The sequence below is a fragment of the Macrosteles quadrilineatus genome, unplaced genomic scaffold (assembly GCF_028750875.1).
Source record: "Macrosteles quadrilineatus isolate MER2022 unplaced genomic scaffold, UCM_ALF_1.0 Scaffold_2__2_contigs__length_208266976, whole genome shotgun sequence".
Lineage (NCBI taxonomy): Eukaryota > Metazoa > Arthropoda > Insecta > Hemiptera > Cicadellidae > Macrosteles > Macrosteles quadrilineatus.
The window spans coordinates 158,683,472-158,706,781 of record NW_026542595.1 but is presented as its reverse complement, the minus strand read 5'-3'; the positions used below and the strand labels follow the sequence as shown (position 1 = coordinate 158,706,781).

The 23,310-nt window shown below is 36.7% G+C and overlaps 1 protein-coding gene across 1 annotated transcript in view; it reads right to left on the bottom strand.

Annotated features, from left to right (window-relative positions):
* The window catches only part of LOC128985068 (uncharacterized), a 164,277-nt gene that overhangs the window by 39,061 nt on the left and 101,906 nt on the right, over positions 1-23,310 (bottom strand). The window contains exons 6-9 of the mRNA XM_054404441.1: positions 23,120-23,218; positions 22,866-22,964; positions 22,477-22,710; positions 22,182-22,321 (exon numbers count right to left, since the gene is read on the bottom strand). Of these exons, the coding sequence (XP_054260416.1) occupies positions 22,182-22,321; positions 22,477-22,710; positions 22,866-22,964; positions 23,120-23,218 (572 nt within the window). The remainder of the gene's footprint in view (positions 1-22,181; positions 22,322-22,476; positions 22,711-22,865; positions 22,965-23,119; positions 23,219-23,310) is intronic.

The window sequence follows — 23,310 nt, the reverse complement described above, 5'->3', positions numbered from 1 at the left end:
TAAATACTACATTATCCCAATTGTGACCTGTGTCTACTTGAATTTTCAGAAGATAAATCTACCTTTACCTGTGCAATACTGGTTTAACATGCATTTGTGAAAATGCGAGGGTAAACAAAAATTATTTACCAATCAAATATTTAATCACTTAAGATGGTTTATTAAATGTACTTTCGTCCGAATTCGGGTTTATATACACCCTTAAACATTCATAATTTTCATCTAGATAGACCACACCGTATGAATTGTCTGAGAATATTATAAGTTCATAATACCTTAAATCATACCTTGAAAACAATAAGCACGCGCCGAAGATGAGTTTGGAATTATTATCCAGTTTACACCCAATGTGTTTATTTTCCGCCATCACATTCTGCTTGCTTTTGCTGACCACTCACTTATCATTCAAATTTTAGTCCCCAATCTATAATTTAAAAGTTGAATAGTTTTCAATGCGCAGAAAACCGTAGAACAAACGTCTTGCCAAAAACAAGTTGACCTTCCCATTCGACGTGTATAGCCTAAACAAAAAAATCTAGTTTGTTTACAGAACTTATTCCTACTAGCATTATAATGTAACACTTTATCCGACAGGCAATACATTTGTGAGGATGACCTCGCTGTCTCAGTTTAACGAATAAACACTCATTTTAGTCGAGTTAGTCATTAATGGTTCAATCACTTGAATTAATCGTAAACCCAAAGGAGTATGATTAATATATGATAAAACTATATATAAAGAGTACCGTCGGGTGCGTAGTCATCATACACTAAACTTAACTATTTACATATTTACATTTTTTACGTGACTTCTTCATTTTCATTGCGTCAAAGTTTAATAAATAGTACATGCAACACAAGACACAGACACGACACGAAAACATTAAGGCACGTGCACGGCTAAAAACTGACGACCGACTGATCGAACTTTATCACTGCAATCTATGATAAAACCATTCACTCTAGTCATAACTGAGATTTAAACAAGCATCGCACAATTTAACATCCTGTTAGAATTTAGCAGTACGTCCTCCAGCGCAATTAAACACAATAACCTGTAATATTGAGTCATTATTAGACACTAGACAGACCTAAAAGAGCAAACTTGATCACCAAGAGTATCCAGCAATATCAAGCATTAAGTACCTACAAACTGTATAAACTTGTATAATGCACTCACCCTTCGGCTAAACACAATGCACCAGTCCGAAACACTGGTCCAGGAAAAGTTTCACACATTTCGAATTCATTATATCCACAGGATGTTCTGCGATAATGTACGAACAGAATTGGTATTATCTTGAAGTAAACAGTGCCAGGAGAAACAAAACTGCTAAAACGACAAAAACGTATGACCAAAGTCTAAAAATCGGGAAAGCCCCAACTCACGTCACGAGTGAAATCATTATCACTACTCGACAAGAACGCACAATGATAGTAAGCCGTCCAAAGTTGAAATGAAACTGGGTTTTGAGACCGGTAAAAAATGCATAATGTTCGTATGAAACAGTTAAATAAGGCCTATTTCTCCGATTAAAAGCTTTGCTTAGCCCAATTAATTCTACACGTAACAGACCTTGAAAACATATGTTGGCTCACCATATGTACTAGACACGTGCTTTTGGTTATTATAAAAACCTGTTTTTATAAAAGTCGAGGCGCTATACCCGTGCTTAGCAACAGGGAAGAAAATGTGACCTAGACAGCCATTAAAGTGTATAAGTGGAGCTGATGTGTGATTAAAAAATACAGCAAGTCTATGATTTGATATAAAAAGATAAACTGATTTGCAAGTGTAAACCTACTTACTTTCGAACCTCTAATTTTGACGTCAATAGAGCCAAAAGAATATGACAACATACAGTAACTTAGTGCAGCAATAGCAACAGTTGCTTCATATTTATGCTTTATAAATGAGATGAATTGCCATAATCCTTCAAATAATCCTCCTACATTCATATATATTACAAAAGACACTTTGATGAATACTTCAGTTTGATCTTGTTTTGATTAAGACACTTATATTTGCAATTCTTTCCCGAAATTAAAGTTTCGGGAAATTAAAGTTAAAGACTGTGATAATCATGTTTTTAACGGTCATAACGTCTGGAATGAAGATTAGGGGTGGTTTAGGTTCATGGGAAGAAGTGGGTTGCGTGATTTCTTCGTCCATCTCCTCTGATTGAAGAAGAGGGTCGAAACTGTTGCTGGTCTTCAAAGAAAAGCTGACATTTTGAAGTTTTTTTTGTTTTTTTTCCTTACCCATAGAGAAACTTGATCCTCTTTTGTTAGAAGAAGCAGCAGCAGTTTGCCACGTTTCAGTACACACATCTGGCTCTTGGTCGGAATTTACTTTTGAGTAATTATGATCTACAATAATTTGGCTGGTAACAGTGTCATAATTAAACATCTGATCTGCATTCATTGCAAACAATAAAATATAAACAAATAAATAGTTGAAAGAAGAGAAAAATAGGTTAGGTATTTGAAATAAAATGTGATTTACAACATTTTAAAAAGAAATTGACACAAACATGTAACTGACAACAACAATTAATTACAAAAATGAAGTCTTTTACCGCCTTTTGTGTTAGTTGGTTAGATCCGACAGAATATTCAGATTTTCTACAAAATTCCAATCAAAAACAAAAGCGCGGGTTCACAGAACAAATCATCACAGCTGACTCCTCTTACAAAATAACGCACATTATTTCCTCGACCTAAGCTTTGGAAGCATGTCAGGCGTAGCCCTTTGAGAATCGGCCTGTGGGGCTAAGCGTTTGTTCATACCGCTAATTTTCGGCATATCTTCACACTCTAATCTTAATTTTGATGTGCCATAAGCCTATATTTTTATTTGGTGAATGACATTAACCGTTTAAATAAAACTTGATTGTATCACTTTGAGACATTATAATTTAAGTTCAATCAACCCTTAAATCCTTTATATACCTAGATATCGTCACATGAGTGTTCATTTCAATTAATCACCTAAACAACCTTTAGAACCTGTGTCAATTGCAGCTATTTTGTAATTTTGCAAGAACGTGTGTTTTTAAAATGATTGCAATAAAACTTTTGTTAACTGTACCTAACAATAGTAATTAAAGAAACCAACGCTACCTGATTTAGTATCGTGATAGTAATACAATTAATTTTGTTACCGTACTTAAACAATTCATAACCGGTGTTAATTAAGTAGCTATTGTTTAATAGAAACAATGGCCTCTGGAAGATCATTCTAATTGAATACTTATGTGATGTTATTACTGTACTCATGTATATGTATAAGGAGTAAATTAAAACCCCCAATTACAAATACTATGCGACAGTCATATTTTGGAAACTTCGACGGTCGACGCTCGGTAATAAATCAGCAACACTTACCAGATTTTACCTTGTACCCTGCAGAATCACTATCTACCCTTCTCTCGGCCAAGCTCACCCCCATGTAGTGTGGAGGGAGACCAGGGACCACGTATTGATCAGTCTGGTCGACGGTCGATGCTCGCTAATCAGCAACACTAACCAGATTTTACCTTGACCCTGTAGACTCACGCTACCCTTCTCCCAGCCAAGCTCACCCCCAGGTAGTGTGGAGGGAGACCAGGGACCACGTATTAATCAGTCTTGTCGACGGTCGATGCTCGCTAATCAGCAACACTAACCAGATTTTACATTGTACCCTGCAGTATCACTATCTACCCTTCTCTCGGCCAAGCTCACCCCCATGTAGTGTGGAGGGAGACCAGGGACCACGTATTGATCAGTCTGGTCGACGGTCGATGCTCGCTAATCAGCAACACTAACCAGAGTTTACCTTGACCCTGTAGAATCACGCTACCCTTCTCCTAGCCAAGCTCACCCCCAGGTAGTGTGGAGGGAGACCAGGGACCACGTATTGATCAGTCTTGTCGACGGTCGATGCTCGCTAATCAGCAACACTAACTAGATTTTATATTGCACCCTGCAGTATCACTATCTACCCTTCTTCCAGCCAAGCTTGCCCCCAGGTAGTGTGGAGGGAGACCAGGGACCACGTATTGATCAGTCTCGTCGACGGTCGATGCTCACTAATCAGCAACACTAACCAGATTTTACATTGTACCCTGCAGTATCACTATCTACCCTTCTTCCAGCCAAGCTCACCCCCAGGTAGCGTGGAGGGAGACCAGGGACCACGTATTGATCAGTCTGGTCGACGGTCGATGTTCGCTAATCAGCAACACTAACCAGATTTTACCTTGTGTTCCACTTAATTTGATTTCAAAATGGTCGTACGCACTGATCATATTATAATTAGTTGAAATTGACAGTTTATATAATCTTTTATATAGTCTTTTATATAGTCACTAGCTGTAACCCGCGGGCTTTGCCCCGTTTAACTTCTTAATTTTCAAGATTATCTCGTTTTATGGCTCAATCACGTCCTGGTTGAAGTTTGTTCGCTACGCTCACTCACCTTTAGGTTGGAGCTCGTTCGCTGCGCTCACTTGCCTTCAGGTTAGCTCGTTCGCTACGCTAACTCCCCTCCAGGTTGAAGTTCGTTCGCTACGCTCACTCACCTTTTGGTTGCAAATTAGCTGTTTTCATAAATGTAAAAGAAATAATAGTGCTGCACCCTGTTGGTAATCCTTGTAACTTTAATGCTATTGAACATCATAGAACAGAACCAACTTGTTTAATTGAAACAGCTGTTAAGATTCAATAATTCCATTTCTTATAAGGTTAACATGGGAAACTCCAGAGCCACTGGGGCGGAGCCCGAAAGGATTTTTGAAATAAGAATATGCCTATATGTTAATCGGGAATGTGAGCTATCATCATGCCAAATTTCAGCCCAATCCGTCCAGTATTTTTCGCGTTCACTTGTCACAAACATACATCCATACATCCATACATCCATCCATACATCCATACATCCAAACTTTCTCATTTATAATATTATAGTAGGATAGTAGGATATCCATAAGTCAATAAAATGTTTCATCCTAATTTCTCATGTTTCTTGTTCTTTCTGTACTAAACTGTTTTCTTGCATTATTTTCCCCTTTTAGCGAAGCGAATGCTTGTATTTTACTAAGATAAATGTTAAAACGACACGATTTTGTTCAATCGATTAATTTTTTTAAGGCAACTACACCCAATTCCTGTAGACTGGAAGAAGATGACCAGTGAGCCTTTTTTACTAACTTTTTTTCCTAGACCTAGACCAATGGTCAAGGGCAGCTCGGTCTTGTTTCGATCCATCCAAATCTACTGACTTTTGTTTTAATACAATAAATACAGCGTATTAGATTTAACCAAACATTTTGCAATTTTGTGAGTTAGTAGTAATATGTATAGTTATAATAATTAAAAGTTATCCTATTTTCCTCAAATATTACATGTTACTTTAACATCTAAGCCAGTATAGGCTGATACAGGCTACAACAGTTTATAGTATTTATAAATAATTTCTTAAACTCCACCAAAATAGATGCAAAAAGAGACCCAGATTCATGTAGAGTCAACTGTATGTTAAACGTAGTTTTATTCCACTCTAGTCCAGCAACAAGTGAATTTCAATTCAATAACTATAACAAAGGGGCGACTTGTGGGGTAAACACCGTTGTTCAACCTCAGTATTACGGAAAGAACGGAGTGTTTGCTTTAAATCTTATATTTACATCCGTATTCAATGCACATTGTATATTGTACTTCTGCACTATATTTTTATTCCAACGACAAGCTTAAATTCTCTTGCTCTATTGCGCAGGATTATTTTACGCTTTTAAAATATTCTGTGTTTGTTTTATAAAATTGTTCATAGCTTAAAACTTCTACTTCTCTCTCAGAGATGGACAATAATGGTCTTTGTTTAACAACAATTCGGCGTTTCAAATTTGTGCAAATGCTTGATTATGGTAATATTTTGAAAAATATTCAGTTTTGACGGCGTATTGGAGACGTTCTGTACGAGGCCATTAGTCTATGAAGTCTCCTTTTGCCGAAGAGCGTAACTTGAAACAAGAAGGTCAACGTTGGTAAAGAGTCAAAACAAATAACAATAATACCTCCACCACAGCAAACCTGCCGTCTCAGCGAAGTTTCATTTGTCTGAGTTTATTTTCAATTAAATAGATTTTAACAACATTAGGTTTAACGAGTACCTAAGTTTGCTGCTACAGGGAAACTATAAAGTGTTTTTTTAGTAAAATATGAATAGCTTAGTATAAAATAAATACATTTACCAAGTTTGATCAATATATATCTATAAAGAAGCAAACTACAACATTTTACAATATTCCATAAGAATAACATGGGAATTTTAAATTTACAACTTTTAGAATTTTCTCCGTTGCCAATAACCGTACAAACATAACACGTTGATATACTTCATTATTTGTTTTTTCAAAGCTCTTTAAAAAAGATCTAGAGATAAATTAAGAAAATTTGTGATTTGAGGGTCAAAACGAGAAACCACAATATTTACCCCGTAAGACCCCGTTCCCATGGTCCGATCATGCTGTTTTACGAATTCATTCTCAAGTTCATCCCGCCTTACACCTTCGGTTCACGTACACATATGTAAGGCCTTTGGGGACATCAAAATGAAAAAGTAAATCGATCCTGGGCCAAGGTCTTACCGTGCCGCCTACGGTAATAGCTACTTCCCTATAGGGAAATTTGCTTAACATGGAAAAAAGACACGTAAACATACAAAAATATGTTATTTTGCAAGACGCGATCCCGGAAGAAGATGAGTCTAGACTATAGATAGACTGCGGATGGTCAATGCAGTCGTTCAATTATTATCTTAGCACTTCAGGTAGCATTTCCTTACTCTGTTCCATAATTCAAATAGCAGGTACAACATTAAATTACATACAAAAGAGTTTTTCTATAGCATAGGATCGTGAAATACCCCCACTATCTTCAAAAATCACTTACCACTACTATCTTTAACAATTACTTTCAATAACTCAATGAGAATAGTATTTATAAAAACCGCTGGTGACTGGTGACTTAGACTTTTATAGATACACAATTTAAAACAGTACATTTTTAATCAAGTATTTTCAGACGGAGAAACTAACAAACTGCCAGATAGCATTATGCTCGAATTAGATCGAAATTTTATTGATGTCTTCAAAACAGTCGTGTTTAAAACATGGTGTATTCAAGTTGGTCAAAAGACCATTAACATAGATTATATTGAAACCCTGATGGGGGCCACATGACGAGGTAAATAATTGAATCTGCTTCGCCGAGAAATGAATAGTGAATGTGGCGAGCATCTAATTTGCCCAACTGACCGTCGTTTCATTAATGTTATGCTTCATTTGGGTATATTTTACCTTTGACTCCGAGTGGTTACGTTTATATATGAACGTATGTGTTACGGTAAACCAGGTTGGTTTTCTTTTAAATATAGACAAGATGATAACTTTCCGTTACGAAAGCATGATTTAAAGGTTATCCCAGCATAGTGTTAATAAATATAACGTAACATAGATATTGTCAGTATTGTATTGTATTTCACACAGAAGAACAACTGCAATGTTATGCCACCCGGGGGATGCTGTTTACCAAACAATTATGTTTATCTTGAACCCTTGAGTAATATATTCGAGCTACGTACAACTTAACACATAACAAGCGTCATTGTGTAATACAAACTTTATTGAAGGGCCTGTTGTACAGTACAACGAGATACGCACCACAATGGGACGTTACAAAACCTTCCATAATATTGTCAACTTAACCCAAACTCAGTATGACATTTCTCCCAAATCTCTCGGTGGTGATATTTTGTTGTATATTACATCTTTCAAATTAAAACTTGTTAATTTTGTGAATGAATGATGATGAATAATGGGGTTCGGTACAGGTATTCACCTAAATCTAGTAATTATTTTACTGCTAAATCGTTTAAGAACCAAAAATTATTATCGAATTCAAAGACAGCATTTGATAGTAAAAAGGTACTACCAGGTACAGTCTGGAAGTGTGTTATTAATCTCTTACGAGAAAAGTATTCGATTTTGTTAAGTCATTGCAATAAAACCCCCAAACTCAAACGTATCCATGCAGTTAATACATTGACATTTGAAGATCTTTCAAGATAATATCCAGCCCCTAGATTTTATTAACATTTCCTTTTTACAAGTAGGTATGAAGGCTTTAGACAAAGAAAAATATTTTATGTCCTAAATTTGATTAATTTGGGGAAAGCTAAAAAATTATTATAAATGCAAAGCCAAAAGCCTCATCGAGTGACAACTAATTTTAATGCACTTGAATGTTAAGATTCCATTAATTCCTCGAAATGTATATAAGGAGATTGGTGGTGAAATTAGTAAGCTGATTTAAAATATTAAATATATATAGTCATATTTCAAAAACTCTTTGATAAAAAATTTACACTACATAGCTGAAATGGACTCCCAATCACAGGGTCAAAAAACTATTACAACCTCTTACGTAGTTATCAAACCAATAGTATTTGGTCGTTTAAACTCGTCCCCGAGTCCCACGCTCTAACTACTACCTCAATACATACAACCAATACCATTAATTAGTATGATAAACTCAATTCATACGTTCACTAAAACCTTAGACTAAAACCAACAAAAATCAATTAATCAAAAAAGGTACACTATACACACCAACATCTCTAAATGACATCGGTGTCAAAAGGTACCTTACCAATGTTGTGTAAACGTGTTTATTAAAACCACAAAATAAACAATAAACGTGGCTTTGAGCTGACGTTCGCACGTTTAATGCGACCGCTGCTTTGATACGGCTATTAAACGCGCCCTCCCAGTAACACCAACACCCTGCAGATAATCAATTGTATAGATGTATTATGTACACGTGGAGGGAGAGGACCAATTATACAGCAATTAATTCAATCAGAAGCCAGCCTCAGTATTATGATTGGTGTAATAGTTTTAACGTTTGACTGTTTTAAGTGTTACCAAAGTTGTCCGACTAAAATTATATTGGTTTATTTGACTTATCGCGTGGATTCTGGATTGAAAGATAGTGCCAGGTTATTTTTTAATCTGTTATAATAATTATTACAATAATACCATAGCACTAGGTAATTTTAATTCATGTATGCAATATAAACAATAAGATGATCGACTCGTATAAGTAGCTCGTAGGCCTATAAGTAGTTGTACTTAATTATTTTATACAACAATACGTAACAAATTAAAAATAATCGTTTTAATATATTAAAACGATTATTTAAGTAGCCTATAGTAATAAATACTAGACAAATTAAAACTGTGAAAAATATATGTTAAGTCTTTTACTTTGGATAATCGATACATTATTAAATCAGTAATTCATTAGTTATTTAGCCAGTCATATATGGTACAAACAATTTGATTGTTTCTTATCCATTGAAATTGGTTATAAGTCTGTAATAACAAACAACAAAAATTATATTTAATACTAGCTGGCCCGACAGACGTCGTCCTGTCCAATTGTGTACTAGAAATGGAAAAGGCTGTAAGTGCCAAAAAATAAAAAATTGAGTTTTTGCGTGGAATGTGTAGTAAGCGACATCGCCAATAGCCTAAAGAATGTTGTAAGTGCCGGAAAAAATACTAGTAGTTCCTAGAGCAGCCGCAAGGAGCAGCACCGTGAAAGTGCCCACTGACCGGCAGTGGAAAAGGCTGTAAGTGCCGCCCGCCATGATGTATGTGCCTTTGCACAGCAGTAGGCTATACGGTTTGTCGCGAGTCAGTAACAAAGCGTCGTGTATTTCCAGCGTTTTTGGGCATTAGTGCGCATAGTTAATACCTCTTAACTCAATCAATACGTAATAATACCTCTTAAAAAAGTATTGTAACAAATATTTTTTTTTATTTTACATTTTTTTGTTTGTTAAAAAAAAGTTGTTTTTAAGAAAACTGTGAAGAATAGGGGACAAGTAAGAGAGAGACAATAGTTTAATACATAGACAACTTTATAATACCTCTTGATAACTTTGTAATACCTTTTAAAAATATTGTAATTAATAAAAGTTTTTAATTAAAATTTTTTAACCCATTTTTTAACATTGTTTTCCCACTATGGTTAAAAAAGTAAAACCTAAAAAATAGCTGTTATGCATAAAATGGAAATCCACTATGAACATTCATCTTATTTTGGGTAGTGAGTGCTACACTTACAGCATTTTAACAAACAAGGCATGGCACTTACAGCGTTTACAAAAAAAAGTACGATGGCACTTTCAGCTTTTCCTGTTTAAAATCAAGTTAAATATGTTTAATTAATTTTTTTTGTATGTAAATCAAATAAAAATGTATGATGTATTTTTTATGAATTTTACAGATTTTTAAAGCATACAGTTTAACTTATATACAGTTTTTATTGAATACTGAAAATTTTACTTTGTGGCACTTTCAGCCTTCTCCATTTCTGGTACACAATTGTGGTTTTATGTCACATGCTCATTCATTTTCAAGATGAGCTCGTTCGCATGGCTCAATCACGTCCTGGTTGAAGTTCGTTGGCTATGCTCACTCACCTTTAGGTTGGAGCTTGTTCGCTGCGCTCACTTGCCTTCAGGTTAGCTCGTTCGCTACGCTAACTCACCTCCAGGTTGAAGTTCGTTCGCTACGCTCACTCACCTTTTTTTTGCAAAGTAGCTGTTCTCATAAATTAAAAATAAATATAGTGCTGCACCCTGTTGGTAAACCTATTAACTTTTTAATGCTATTGAACATCACAGAATCAAATTGTTTAGTTGCACCAGCTGTTAAGATTCTTTAATTCCATTTAAATATGAGTACTCATAAGGTTAACATGGGAAACTCCAGAGCCACTGGGGCGGAGCCCTATTGACGGATCTGCACCAAACTTCACACAAACCATCCTTGCTTAATGATGCCTGAAAGTTTCATTACAATCTGTCGAGCGGTTTCGGAGTCCATAAAGGACAAACATACAAATATACAAACATACAAACATACATTGGATTTTATATATATATAGATTTGCAGTAACACGAAGCCCTGCATCGTAATAACTGCGTGTAAAAACCCGGGTTGGCAAGAGGTATAATCGAGCTTCCGTATGGAAAAATATTCTATGAGATTTGATGCAATGTTGACAAATATTGTAGACTGAGATAGCTGTTCAAATATAAAAATAAATCTAAGCGGTTTGCTGTATAACAGGCCAACACCCCCGTACTCAAAAGTTAACCGTCGGTACAAGAATGTCCCAGAAGCATGGGCATGAGCATGAGCATCGTCGGGGCACCAGGAGAGTAGAATCTGCGATGGGTATGTGTATTTAGGAAAGGGGAACTAGGCCAGCATCGATCCTTCGCCCCCTATCACCCTACAGCAACGATAAAAATCCCGCGAAGGATCAGCTAGAATGTCCCAAAAGCGTGGGCGGCGACGAAGCAGCGCCGGGGCACCAGAAGAGTAGAATCTGCGATGGGTCTGTGTAATATTAGGAAAGAGGAACTAGGCCAGCATCGATCCCTCACCCCCTGTCACCCTACAGCCCAATAAACATCCCGCGAAGGATCAGCAAGAATGTCCCAAAAGCGTGGGCGGCGACGAAGCAGCGCCGGGGCACCAGGAGAGTAGAATCTGCGAAGGGTATGTGTAATTAGGAAAGGGGAACTAGGCCAGCATCGATCCCTCGCCCCCTGTCACCCTACAGCCACGATAAACATCCCGCGAAGGATCAGCAAAAATGTCCCAAAAGCGTGGGCGGCGACGAAGCAGCGCCGGGGCACCAGAAGAGTAGAATCTGCGAAGGGTATGTGTAATTAGGAAAGGGGAACTAGGCCAGCATCGATCCTTCGCCCCCTGTCACCCTACAGCCACGATAAACATCCCGCGAAGGATTAGCAAGAATGTCCCAAAAGCGTGGGCGGCGACGAAGCAGCGCCGGGGCACCAGGAGAGTAGAATCTGCGAAGGGTATGTGTAATTAGGAAAGGGGAACTAGGCCAGCATCGATCCTTCGCCCCCTGTCACCCTACAGCCACGATAAACATCCCGCGAAGGATTAGCAAGAATGTCCCAAAAGCGTGGGCGGCGACGAAGCAGCGCCGGGGCACCAGGAGAGTAGAATCTGCGAAGGGTATGTGTAATTAGGAAAGGGGAACTAGGCCAGCATCGATCCCTCGCCCCCTGTCACCCTACAACCACCCTTCGCTCCTACCACTTGTTGCTCACCCTGCGTGCGCCGCATGCCTAATAATATTTCTACATTAAACTGCACTAGGTCAGTGCTCCTCATTTCAATTATTATGTTCCATTGACCCAATCCAGCATGTTCTTCTCGCTGCCGCGCTTTTCCTTTCGATTCCGTTTATCGAGGTTATGCTTGTTTTCTTCCCTCCCGATGTATTAGCTTCGCCTTTTGCCGGTTCCTTGCATCAGTTTACCCTTTCACTAACGTACGCGCGTTGGTTATCACGTAGTTTATATTGTAATTAATTATTGTTTAGATGCCGTAATGCGGGATGTTTCATTTTGTAGTGCAACTACCTATTGCGTTAAAATTAGTGTGTAATAAATTATGAGATAAAATATGCTTTTAATTCAAAACTAAAAGTAACAATGTCTTTTACAGTCTATAACCAAAATTCAAACAACTATAATGTACCTATTAAAGTAGTATGTGGGTTTATTGCGTATTAGCATATTAGCCAATTTCCTGATAAACGTTGAAAAGAAATTTCTTACATTATCGACATAACATTAGCAATGAATGCAATGTAACTATGTAGTGTATGTAATTGCAATGTAGTGCTAAATATTGTTAAATTCATTAGCAACGATTTTGGTAAATTTGTAAAACTATATTCAATAGTTTAAGTTTGAAACTGTATGACAATCTTAGAAGTATAATGGATTGCATTCCTCTTTTGAAAATATTTTAATCGCGATACAAAATTTAATTAAACCTAAATATAACAATTCCGGTCAATAAAAACGTATAAACTAGTTACAACTGAAACGTTCACGGAAAATAAGGTTCATTGGCTTTACTCACGAATGTAAAACCTATCTCGTAAGATAGTTGTGCTTCATGAAATATGTTATAAACATTTACTGTTGAAACGAAAAAAACCGTACTGCAACTAAATATTTAACAATTTCACAACGTCCCACATGTCTGGAAGGTCGAACGTTGCAGTGTTAGCGTTTTATGACTGCCGGGAATCCATACTTCGACTCTGCACTTATTTCGACCGATCTCTGAACCGCTACACCAGCAAAGTTTGGATTAAGCGTTGTATGCATATTCTAAATGTTTTTACTGTACAGTATAATATATCCTTCCACTTCCCCTACAATCATGGCGAATCACATTTTTGTTAACAAAATGCAATAGAATGAACAATGTTGGTACTTACTACAATTTCAGTTTCCATAACATTGTCCAAGTTAACCAATCGCCAACAAACGATCCTTGGAACTGCGTTGTCCCTTTCAGACTCCGTTGCGTAACAATACAATGCACATTATGTACCACTTATTGCAATAACCAACGACCGTACGTGACTCTAACAGTGGTTTTCAGTACTGCATAAAAGTGGTTGTAAAATGCGACCTTAGACTACGCTTATCAAGCGGTAAACAGAATAAAAATCATCGTTCACACGTTTTTGCTTGAATTTAAATCGCTCTCCGATGGAGATCGAGGTTTTCAAATATTTTTTATTCTAGTTGTTAAGTTTCATCAGGTTAGCTTAAATTGGTCCATTTTAGCGAATTTCCACGGTAAGAACTGGGCCCGGGACCGTTATGCTTATTCATTTTGATGTTCCTAGAGGCCAAAAACACTACTCGTTCAAATTTGTATATATGTATATATGTATGTATGTAGAATGAGTTCGCGAACCAGCATGATCGGAACATGGGAACGGGGGTTTATGAGGGTTTTATGGGGTAAAATATGGTTTTTTTTCAATTTTAACCATCAAAACATCAAATTTCTTAATTTATCTTTACCATTTAAAGAGTATAATAATTTGCAAATAAAAAACCTTTTTAAATCAAAACGTTTTTAAACGCACTAAAAAGTAGAAAATAATTTATAAATATGTGGAGAGTATAAATACTTGTAAGATTTAAAACGAAAAACGTGGGGTGCATGCAATTGATGATTATACATTAGTTCAAATAGAAGAAGGTAATTGTAAATTATCTATTGCATGCACCCCACGTTTTTCGTTTTAAATCTTACAAGTATTTATACTCTCCACATATTTATAAATTATTTTCTACTTTTTAGTGCGTTTAAAAACGTTTTGATTTAAAAAGGTTTTTTATTTACAAATAATTTTCTACTTTTTAGTTTTTAATGTGTGTGGATGTTAAATCTATTTCAAGCATCTATATGAGATTAAGACAGAGGCATGTGGGAAATCTAAGGTTTCTTTGAGTTTCTTTTCGTATAATTATGTATTAGATTGAATGTATGGCCTACCTACTAACTATAAATATATCAATCTATTTAACTTATTGTTTTTTTATAGAATACTAAATAAATAAAAATTGACATTATTAGCAAACACCTTTATATCTGCAATCAGATTGTTTATCTTTATTTGGAATGTTTGTTTGTATAAATAATCTCTTGGGAGCATAACCTGTACCTCTTAACCTCTGTTCTTCGAACTGTCAAATTTTAGTATTTACAGCTGACTTAAATTTGTTGATATATTTACATTTTTTCAAAATGTAAACAAGGAAATTTTGGAAGCCCATGGGGCGTAGCCCAAGGGAAATATGAAAATCAAATTATATAATATTGCATTGTCATCCACTTGTGAGCTATATTTCAAATTTCAAGTCTCTAGCTCATCGGGAACTTCATTTAAAATTGAAATCAAAATTTGTAGGAAAGCTAGCTAACAAAACCAAGCCCATGGGGCGTAGCCCAAGGGAAATATGAAAATGAAATGATATAATATTGCATTGTCATCCATTTGTGAGCTATGTTTCAAGTTTCAAGTCTCTAGCTCTTTGGGAAGTATCAAAATTTGCAAGAAAGCAAATTAATAAAAACAAACCCATGGGGCGTAGCCCAAGGGAAATATGAAAATTAAATTATCTAGTATTGTATTGTCTTCCATTTGTGAGCTATGTTTCAAGTTTCAAGTCTCTAGCTCATCGGGAAGTTAGTATAAAATTGATTGCAAAATTTGTACCGGACAAGAAAGCGAGCTAATAAAAACGTTTTAATAATAATAATAAAAATCAATAAAAATGTAGATTGAAGTTTTTTTACGGTTATTGGATATGAAGACTATTTAAAAAATTGTAAATTTAAAATTCCCGTGTTATTTTTATGGAGAACTAGCTGGCCCGACAGACGTCGTCCTGTCCTAATGTGGTTTTATGTCAAATGCTCGTTCATTTTCAAGATGAGCTCGTTCGCATGGCTTAATCACGTCCTGGTTAAAGTTCGTTCGCTACACTCACTCACCTTTAGGTTAGAGCTCGTTCGCTGCGCTCACTTGCCTTCAGGTGAGCTCGTTCGTTACGCGAACTCGGATCCAGGTTGAAATCCGTTCGCTACGCTCACTCACCTTTAGGTTTCAAATTAGCTGTTGTCATAAATTAAAAAAATAATACAGTAGTGCTGCACCCTGTTGGTAAATCTATTAACTTTTTATGCTATTGAACATCACAGAATGAAATAGTTTAGTTGAACCAGCTGTTATGATTCTTTAATTCAATTTAAATATGAGTACTTATAAGGTTAACGTGGGAAACTCCAGAGCCACTAGGGTGGAGCCCTTTTGACCGATCTACACCAAACTTCACACAAACCATCCTTGAATAATGCTTAATAATGCCTGAAAGTTTAATTACAATCTGTCGAGCGGTTTCGGAGTCCATAAAGGACAAACAAACATACATTGGATTTTATATATACGAGGTGTTAGCCCGTCCTACGTACGTCAATGTACACCGTAATTCCCCATATTCATTTATTTAAACTGTAAAATATTCAGCGCCTCCAAACGTAACCACAACTAAACACACGCCAAACAACTTTTTAGATTTCATAAAAGGATGGTTAGTCTAATTGCAATATCCTAGGTCAATGATGACGTTGTGCTCAATCTGTGCCGTTCATATCTGTATATCTTTGGATAAAATCCGTCTGGGTTGTGGTGGTAATTTAAAATTGTATTCCTGAGGATTCTTGATCTCCTTCTTCATGACATCAATATTTTCGGGCCTAATCCAAACAAAGTTTAATCATTCAAAAACATTGATAGTAAACAAACCAAGATGAATTAAAACGTTTAAAAAATGGATTTTCCTACCCTTTCCTAAAAAAGTTTAGCAGTATAATTATTTGCATATCCTTTTTTTAAGACTCGTGTACAGAGCCACGACTTGTATACATCGATGGTGTTACTTTTCTCGGTGGTCTACTAATCTTACTTATTTCCTAAAAATCAATGACAAATCAGTGTAAATAAAATAACCTCATAGTTCTACAGAGCATTTTTATATTTAACCAGCTGTTAGTTAAAAGAAAATTATATTGCACTAAAACAAACCGAAGATTACAAAGATTTATTAAAAAAATCCTTTGAACATCCTAGTATTTTACCTATGTATATTTAAATAATCTGTCATCCTCTTTTCGAAGGATTGAACGTATCAATGATTAGCATTGCACATAGTATAAATAAGTCAACCCTTAGTATATGTCTTTTAATTTTATCCAAATGCTGAATTTGTGTTATAAACGCTGAATGTTTACAGCTGTTATGTTAAACAAATTTATTACACCAAAAGCTAGTTTAGAATCATAGCGTCGGCTGCTAGACTTTTCAAAAATTAAAACTTAATTTCTAAATAGCTGGGACCCTAAACTAAAATTATGGCTTCGACATTCCCTAGTTCTCAAAATTATCTTTCTTTCAACACAAAAATCATGAAAATCCGTCGAGTGGTTGATTCAGAATCGTGAAATAAAAAAACCCTGTTTCGTTTTAATATTATAGATAGATAGATAGATAAGTTAGCTGTTGTAGTTTGCATGTTTATGGATATCTTTTGATATAACTTGGCAAGTTTATTTATTTTATACTAAGCTATTGATATTTTGCTAAAACACACTTTATTACTGTAGTTTGCTAGTTTCAATGTAGCAGCAAACCTAGGTACTCGCTAAAGATAATGTTATTTAAATAGATTTAAATTGAAAATCCAATCAGGTAGATGGAAATTCGCTTAGTCTGTAGGTTTGCTGTGGCGGGGGTATTTATTACCGTACTAAATTATTTATTTAATATAACAAATGTTTATTCACAGCCAGTGCAGAAATTTTCAAAAATATTATTGATCCAGAACAGTAAAGTGCGGTTTTTATAAGAACTCCAAATTATAGAGTTTTTATGTTCAATTTTTCAACCCAACTACTGGCTGTAGGAGTGAAGACTGGGACAAAACCTAAATGAAATGTTAATAAGCATTTTACATTTTAAAAATCTACACCAACACCCACACAAATTTAAATTTCTAGTAATAAAAAGAGTAATTTTTACATAACGAAAATTGCATGGATAAAGATATATCTATAATACATCTCACATACGAGTACATTTATGTTGCATGGGCAAACCACATAACGGGTTAAAGGTTTTCAACGTTTATGGCTAACATCGAAGTGGAGCAATAGCCAAGATATCTCTTCACTTTTACTGAATGTTGTGTTAGCAGATTCCTCCATTGCCTACGCCATCTCAGCAAAAAGTTCAGTTTGTTTATCTATTTTTGTTTATTTGTACTTTACGTGTGGCCGTAGGTGCAATAGTCCTAGTTAATAATCTCCTGTTTTGAATATACTGTATTTGGATTGCATGGCATAGCATTGACTCTACTAAGAAAAGGGAGTCTGCATCCGATTTTTCTTCATTACAACAAATTTGAACATCTAAAATAGGGTTCCAGAAATAAATCAGCTTAAACGACAAAGTCTTGAAACTAATTAATGATAATTTAACGGGAGGGTATTTTTGAATTAAGAACTACAAAATAAGTATTTAAGATATCACTTCTTGTCAAGTTTGTTAAAAAAATGTCTGTACTTAAGTTCAACCCGTTTTCAAAGAAGGTGGTAAACGCCAAACGGTTGAACCAAGGCCGCACTAGATTGCGGCCTTGGTTGAACACGTTTCTAATATGCCAAATACACATTTTAAAACACATCGCTCAACAATTAATATTCCCAAAAAATTTAAAACTCAAAATAAACGGTTAAATCGTAAAAAACTGCGAACGCCCTAAAATGTACTGATCGCGAAAGTTTGATGATAGACGCTATTAAATATCCAGCACCAAGATAATGTGTTGAAACCTTTCCCAAACGTGCCTCCAATAGTCACTATCTTTATTTGACCATGCTGTGAATGTATACAAAAGCACATAGCGTATTTGAATACACACGTATTAAATGTTTGATCACAATGCATTTCGTTACGACCGCGAAACCTACGACTTGGACTAAACGAGTTAAATCTACCACTTGTACCTTGCGACGCCCTTACTACAACCGTAACCATAAACAAAGAAAATCTGACAGAACAGGAGTGGAATGGAATATAAAGAATACAATAAACAGCAGATATATCGGAGGGCCATAGACATAGGCACTCTACAAGGTATGGATCACACCGTTACCGTGTAAACTGCGGTGTAAACCGAATCGCACCCTGTTGGCGACAAAGGAGGTTCCAGGTCTTTACGATAGCCTTTCTACACACTCCCATACAGTCTTGAAGGGGTCTGTATTACCTCTTGGAATAATTAAAATTAAAGTTTGAAAGTGTAAGAAACATATTTCCAAATTCTTTGATATTATTTTTACCTCCGTATTTAAATGATGTTCAAACACACAGTTAGTTGAACTTAGTGATGCACCAATAGTACAGGTTTGTTGTAAAATCTATATCTATAAAAGAGGAACTATGTATGTGTGTATATATGTATATACATTATGGACTCCGAAACCGCTCGACAGATTGTAATGAAACTTTCAGGCATTATTAAGCATCTTTCAAGGATGGTTCAAGTGAAGTTTGGTGCAGATCCGTCAAAAGGGCCCTGCCCCAGAGGGTTTTAAGTGGGCCAATGTCAGACTTTTTGATCTACAATGTTTACAAATCTTCTATCTATAATATTAAAACGAAACGGTGTTTTTTTATTTCACGATTCTGAATCAACCACTCGGCGGATTTTCATGATTTTTGTGTTGAAAGAAAGATAATTTTGAGAGCTAGGGAATGTCGAAGCCATAATTTTAGTTTAGGGTCTCAGTTTTTTATAAATTAAGTTTTAATTTTTAAAAAGTCTAGCAGCCGACGCTAGCAATTCAAAGTATTTTCAGTGCTGGTTAAACTAACAGCTGATTATAAACTGTCATTGAAATGTTTATGTTACAAGTTGTTTGTATACAAAAATATTGTTCTTCGGTGTTGGCCTGCATACTATTTCACTTTAAAATTTAGTTTTTTTTCTACCGTGAAGGATCTGCTTTATCAGGAAATGTGTTATTTTGATCTATACATCTCAAACAGTTTAATCAAGTTTTGTCGTAAATGCAAACTGTGTAAGTAAGTTATTTAGTTTATGCCATGGAAATTTCATCTGATATTTGGGAAATTTTTTTTCAGAAATTTATTGCTTAATCGTTTAAGATATAAGTGGTTTACGTGTTGATACTTCTTTTTCTGTATGTCCGAATTTATGTGAGTCATACTATAATTTTGGTTTGTAATGAAAGCGTCAATTGGTGTAGTAGGTCTCTACAAAACTGTCTAATGAGCTGCAAGGTGCAGTAGAAACCAAAGTCGACTCATACCATACCATAATTCTCCCCGTAGTATTGAAAAGTGCAGACAAAATATACAGACCAGTTCAAGATAACGGAGGTCGAGATACAAACAAACAGAGAGCTAAGAGAAATGTGTAAACACCCAGATATAGGGGTGCTTTCCAGAAGTAAAAGGCTTGGATGGGCAGGCTATGCGTGGTGGATAGGAGATAAATCAACTTTTAAAAGTATATTCCATCGTACCACAAGATAAAAGACCACTTGGAAGACCAAGAATTAAGTGGAAAGACCAAGTTATGAAATACATCCTCAGACCGGGATCTAAATTAGAAGAGACAGTGGATAGAAGAGAATGGGTGGCCAGAATCCTCATAAGGTGTCAGTCTGTGGTCACGGAGGTAAAGGTGCGGCAAGTACATATATAAGTTGTATATGCAATTGTTGCAACTCTACTCAATACCAGTGTGTGTGAATCGGTCTCCAATCTCGCTTCAAGTTTTTTTTTCAAATCGACGTAAGTTAACTGCTATTTTATGGTAAAATTATCGAATTTAAAATGCATATCGCTATATTTTAGGTCTATAATCGGATGGAAGAAAGACGAGGTAGTCACGTGAAATTTGTTAATAAGGTCAACAACTAAAAAATAACAATTGATTGTTAATTAGGTTGTTTTGGGGGCAGTTGGCCCCCATTAAAACTGCCAGAATTTGTCACTGTGCGTGTAAACTAGATGTTCTGAACCATTCCGTTTTAATTGACTACTCGATTCCCGTACGTAGGACGGGCCAACAGCTCATAAATATAATTTAAAATCAGATGTTTACTTTTACCAACACTGTTTTGTAGGTTTGAATAATCACAACATTCTGTATTAGCATTAGTCATGATTTGAAATAGTGCCACAGTGTTTCTACAGAGTGCAGCACAGAAAACTATTTTACTTTTGAATAAGTACAAATGTATTAAACCCCAATCGCAGCACACCTGTGCACATAACGACGTTTAAATTCTCTTATGTTAAATATTAAAACATAAAAACCTTTATCAAAGTATTATAAACAATAAAAGGGATGTCAATGACTTAATATTTTTATCTTTCCACGCAATATAAAAGGCAAAGTCCTCACTGACTCACTCACTCACTCATCACTAATTCTCCCACTTTCCATTTACCTAGGAGGCTGAAATTCTGTACACCGATTCTTTGGGCATTAAATAGGAAAACTAAGTAGTTTTTATTCTGATCGGCCTTTCGGGCTCCGCCCCAGTGGCTCTAGAGTTTCCCATGTTAACCTCATGATTTTCCATATTAAAAAGGAATTAATGAATCCTAACAGCTTTTCAATTAAACAAGTTGGTTCTGTTCTGTGATGTTCAATAGCATTAAAGTTACAAGGATTACCAACAGGGTGCAGCACTATTATTTTTTTAAATTTATGACAACAGCTAATTTGCAACCAAAAGGTGAGTGAGGGTAGCGAACGAACATCAACTTGGAGGCGAGTTAGCGTAGCGAACGAGCTAACCTGAAAACAAGTGAGCTCCCAACAGCGAACGAGCTCCAACCTAAGGTGAGTGAGCGTAGCGCACGAACTTCAACCAGGACGTGATTGAGCCATGCGAATACTTATGAAGTTAAACGGGGCAAAGCCCGCGGGTACAGCTAGTCTTTAATATTGATGATAGGTGAATCCCTGAGGATAAAAAAAAACATAATTAGCGAAGCGTTGCTTTACTTAATTCTGAAAAATTATAAACTTGATCTCTCAAGAAATGGTACTGTACACTAGATGGTTTTGAAAAATGGTTTGGAATCATCAATTGAGTTGGGGACGGAGTGAAGGATGAGTGTAGAATGGAGTGAAATATCTGTGTGGCTTTGTTAGTGGACAGGATCAGCCCAATGATCAGAGACAGCTGGGTCCAGTTTTGAACCATGAAATTCCGATGAAAGGGTATCAAACAAAATATTGGGGACATTTTCCATCACGATTAGTAAAAACAAAGTGTTTACGAATTTTCCCGATCCTGAACCTAGTCCCTTCCTCAGGTAAGAAATCCCTAACCAAAGGCCAACCAACCAACCAAAGATGTCGCACAACACACGACTAATTGATGATCCACCAAGACACTCCTTATAACTGGTCATTTTACTGTTTGACTGTGCCAAAATATTTCAATATATATTTCAAAATGTTTCAACTATTAAGAGATAATAGTTCCGTACTGATACTTCGAACGTCGTTGTTTTACTTAAAATAATTCAAAGACTAATACAGTACTATGGCCTTATCTCTAAGATAAATTATAGAAAGAATTCTGCTTTTCGAATGTACTTACAACAGGCGAGACGAAAGATTGGCGATTCATGATTAACAGACGCTTGTTCCATCGTGGAGGTGCGACGCTGGGGTTGCGGACTCTACTCTGTTCTCGCAGCGCCTTGCGTATCCTGGCCTCCTTGGGGTTGTAGATATACCCTGCAACACGATACAATCATTAACAGACGCTTGTTCCATCGTGGAGGTGCGACGCTGGGGTTGCGGACTCTACTCTGTTCTCGCAGCGCCTTGCGTATCCTGCCTGGCCTCCTTGGGGTTGTAGATATACCCTGCAACACGATACAATCATTAACAGACGCTTGTTCCATCGTGGAGGTGCGACGCTGGGATTGCAGACTCTACTCTGTTCTCGCAGCGCCTTGCGTATCCTGCCTGGCCTCCTTGGGGTTGTAGATATACCCTGCAACACGATACAATCATTAACAGACGCTTGTTCCATCGTGGAGGTGCGACGCTGGGGTTGCGGACTCTACTCTGTTCTCGCAGCGCCTTGCGTATCCTGGCCTCCTTGGGGTTGTAGATATAGCCTGCAACACGATACAATCATTAACAGACGCTTGTTCCATCGTGGAGGTGCGACGCTGGGATTGCAGACTCTACTCTGTTCTCGCAGCGCCTTGCGTATCCTGGCCTCCTTGGGGTTGTATATATACCCTGCAACACGATACAATCATTAACAGACGCTTGTTCCATCGTGTAGGTGCGACGCTGGGGTTGCGGACTCTACTCTGTTCTCGCAGCGCCTTGCGTATCCTGGCCTCCTTGGGGTTGTAGATATACCCTGCAACACGATACAATCATTAACAGACGCTTGTTCCATCGTGGAGGTGCGACGCTGGGGTTGCGGACTCTACTCTGTTCTCGCAGCGCCTTGCGTATCCTGGCCTCCTTGGGGTTGTATATATACCCTGCAACACGATACAATCATTAACAGACGCTTGTTCCATCGTGGAGGTGCGACGCTGGGGTTGCGGACTCTACTCTGTTCTCGCAGCGCCTTGCGTATCCTGGCCTCCTTGGGGTTGTAGATATACCCTGTAACACGATACAATCATTAACAGACGCTTGTTCCATCGTGGAGGTGCGACGCTGGGGTTGCAGACTCTACTCTGTTCTCGCAGCGCCTT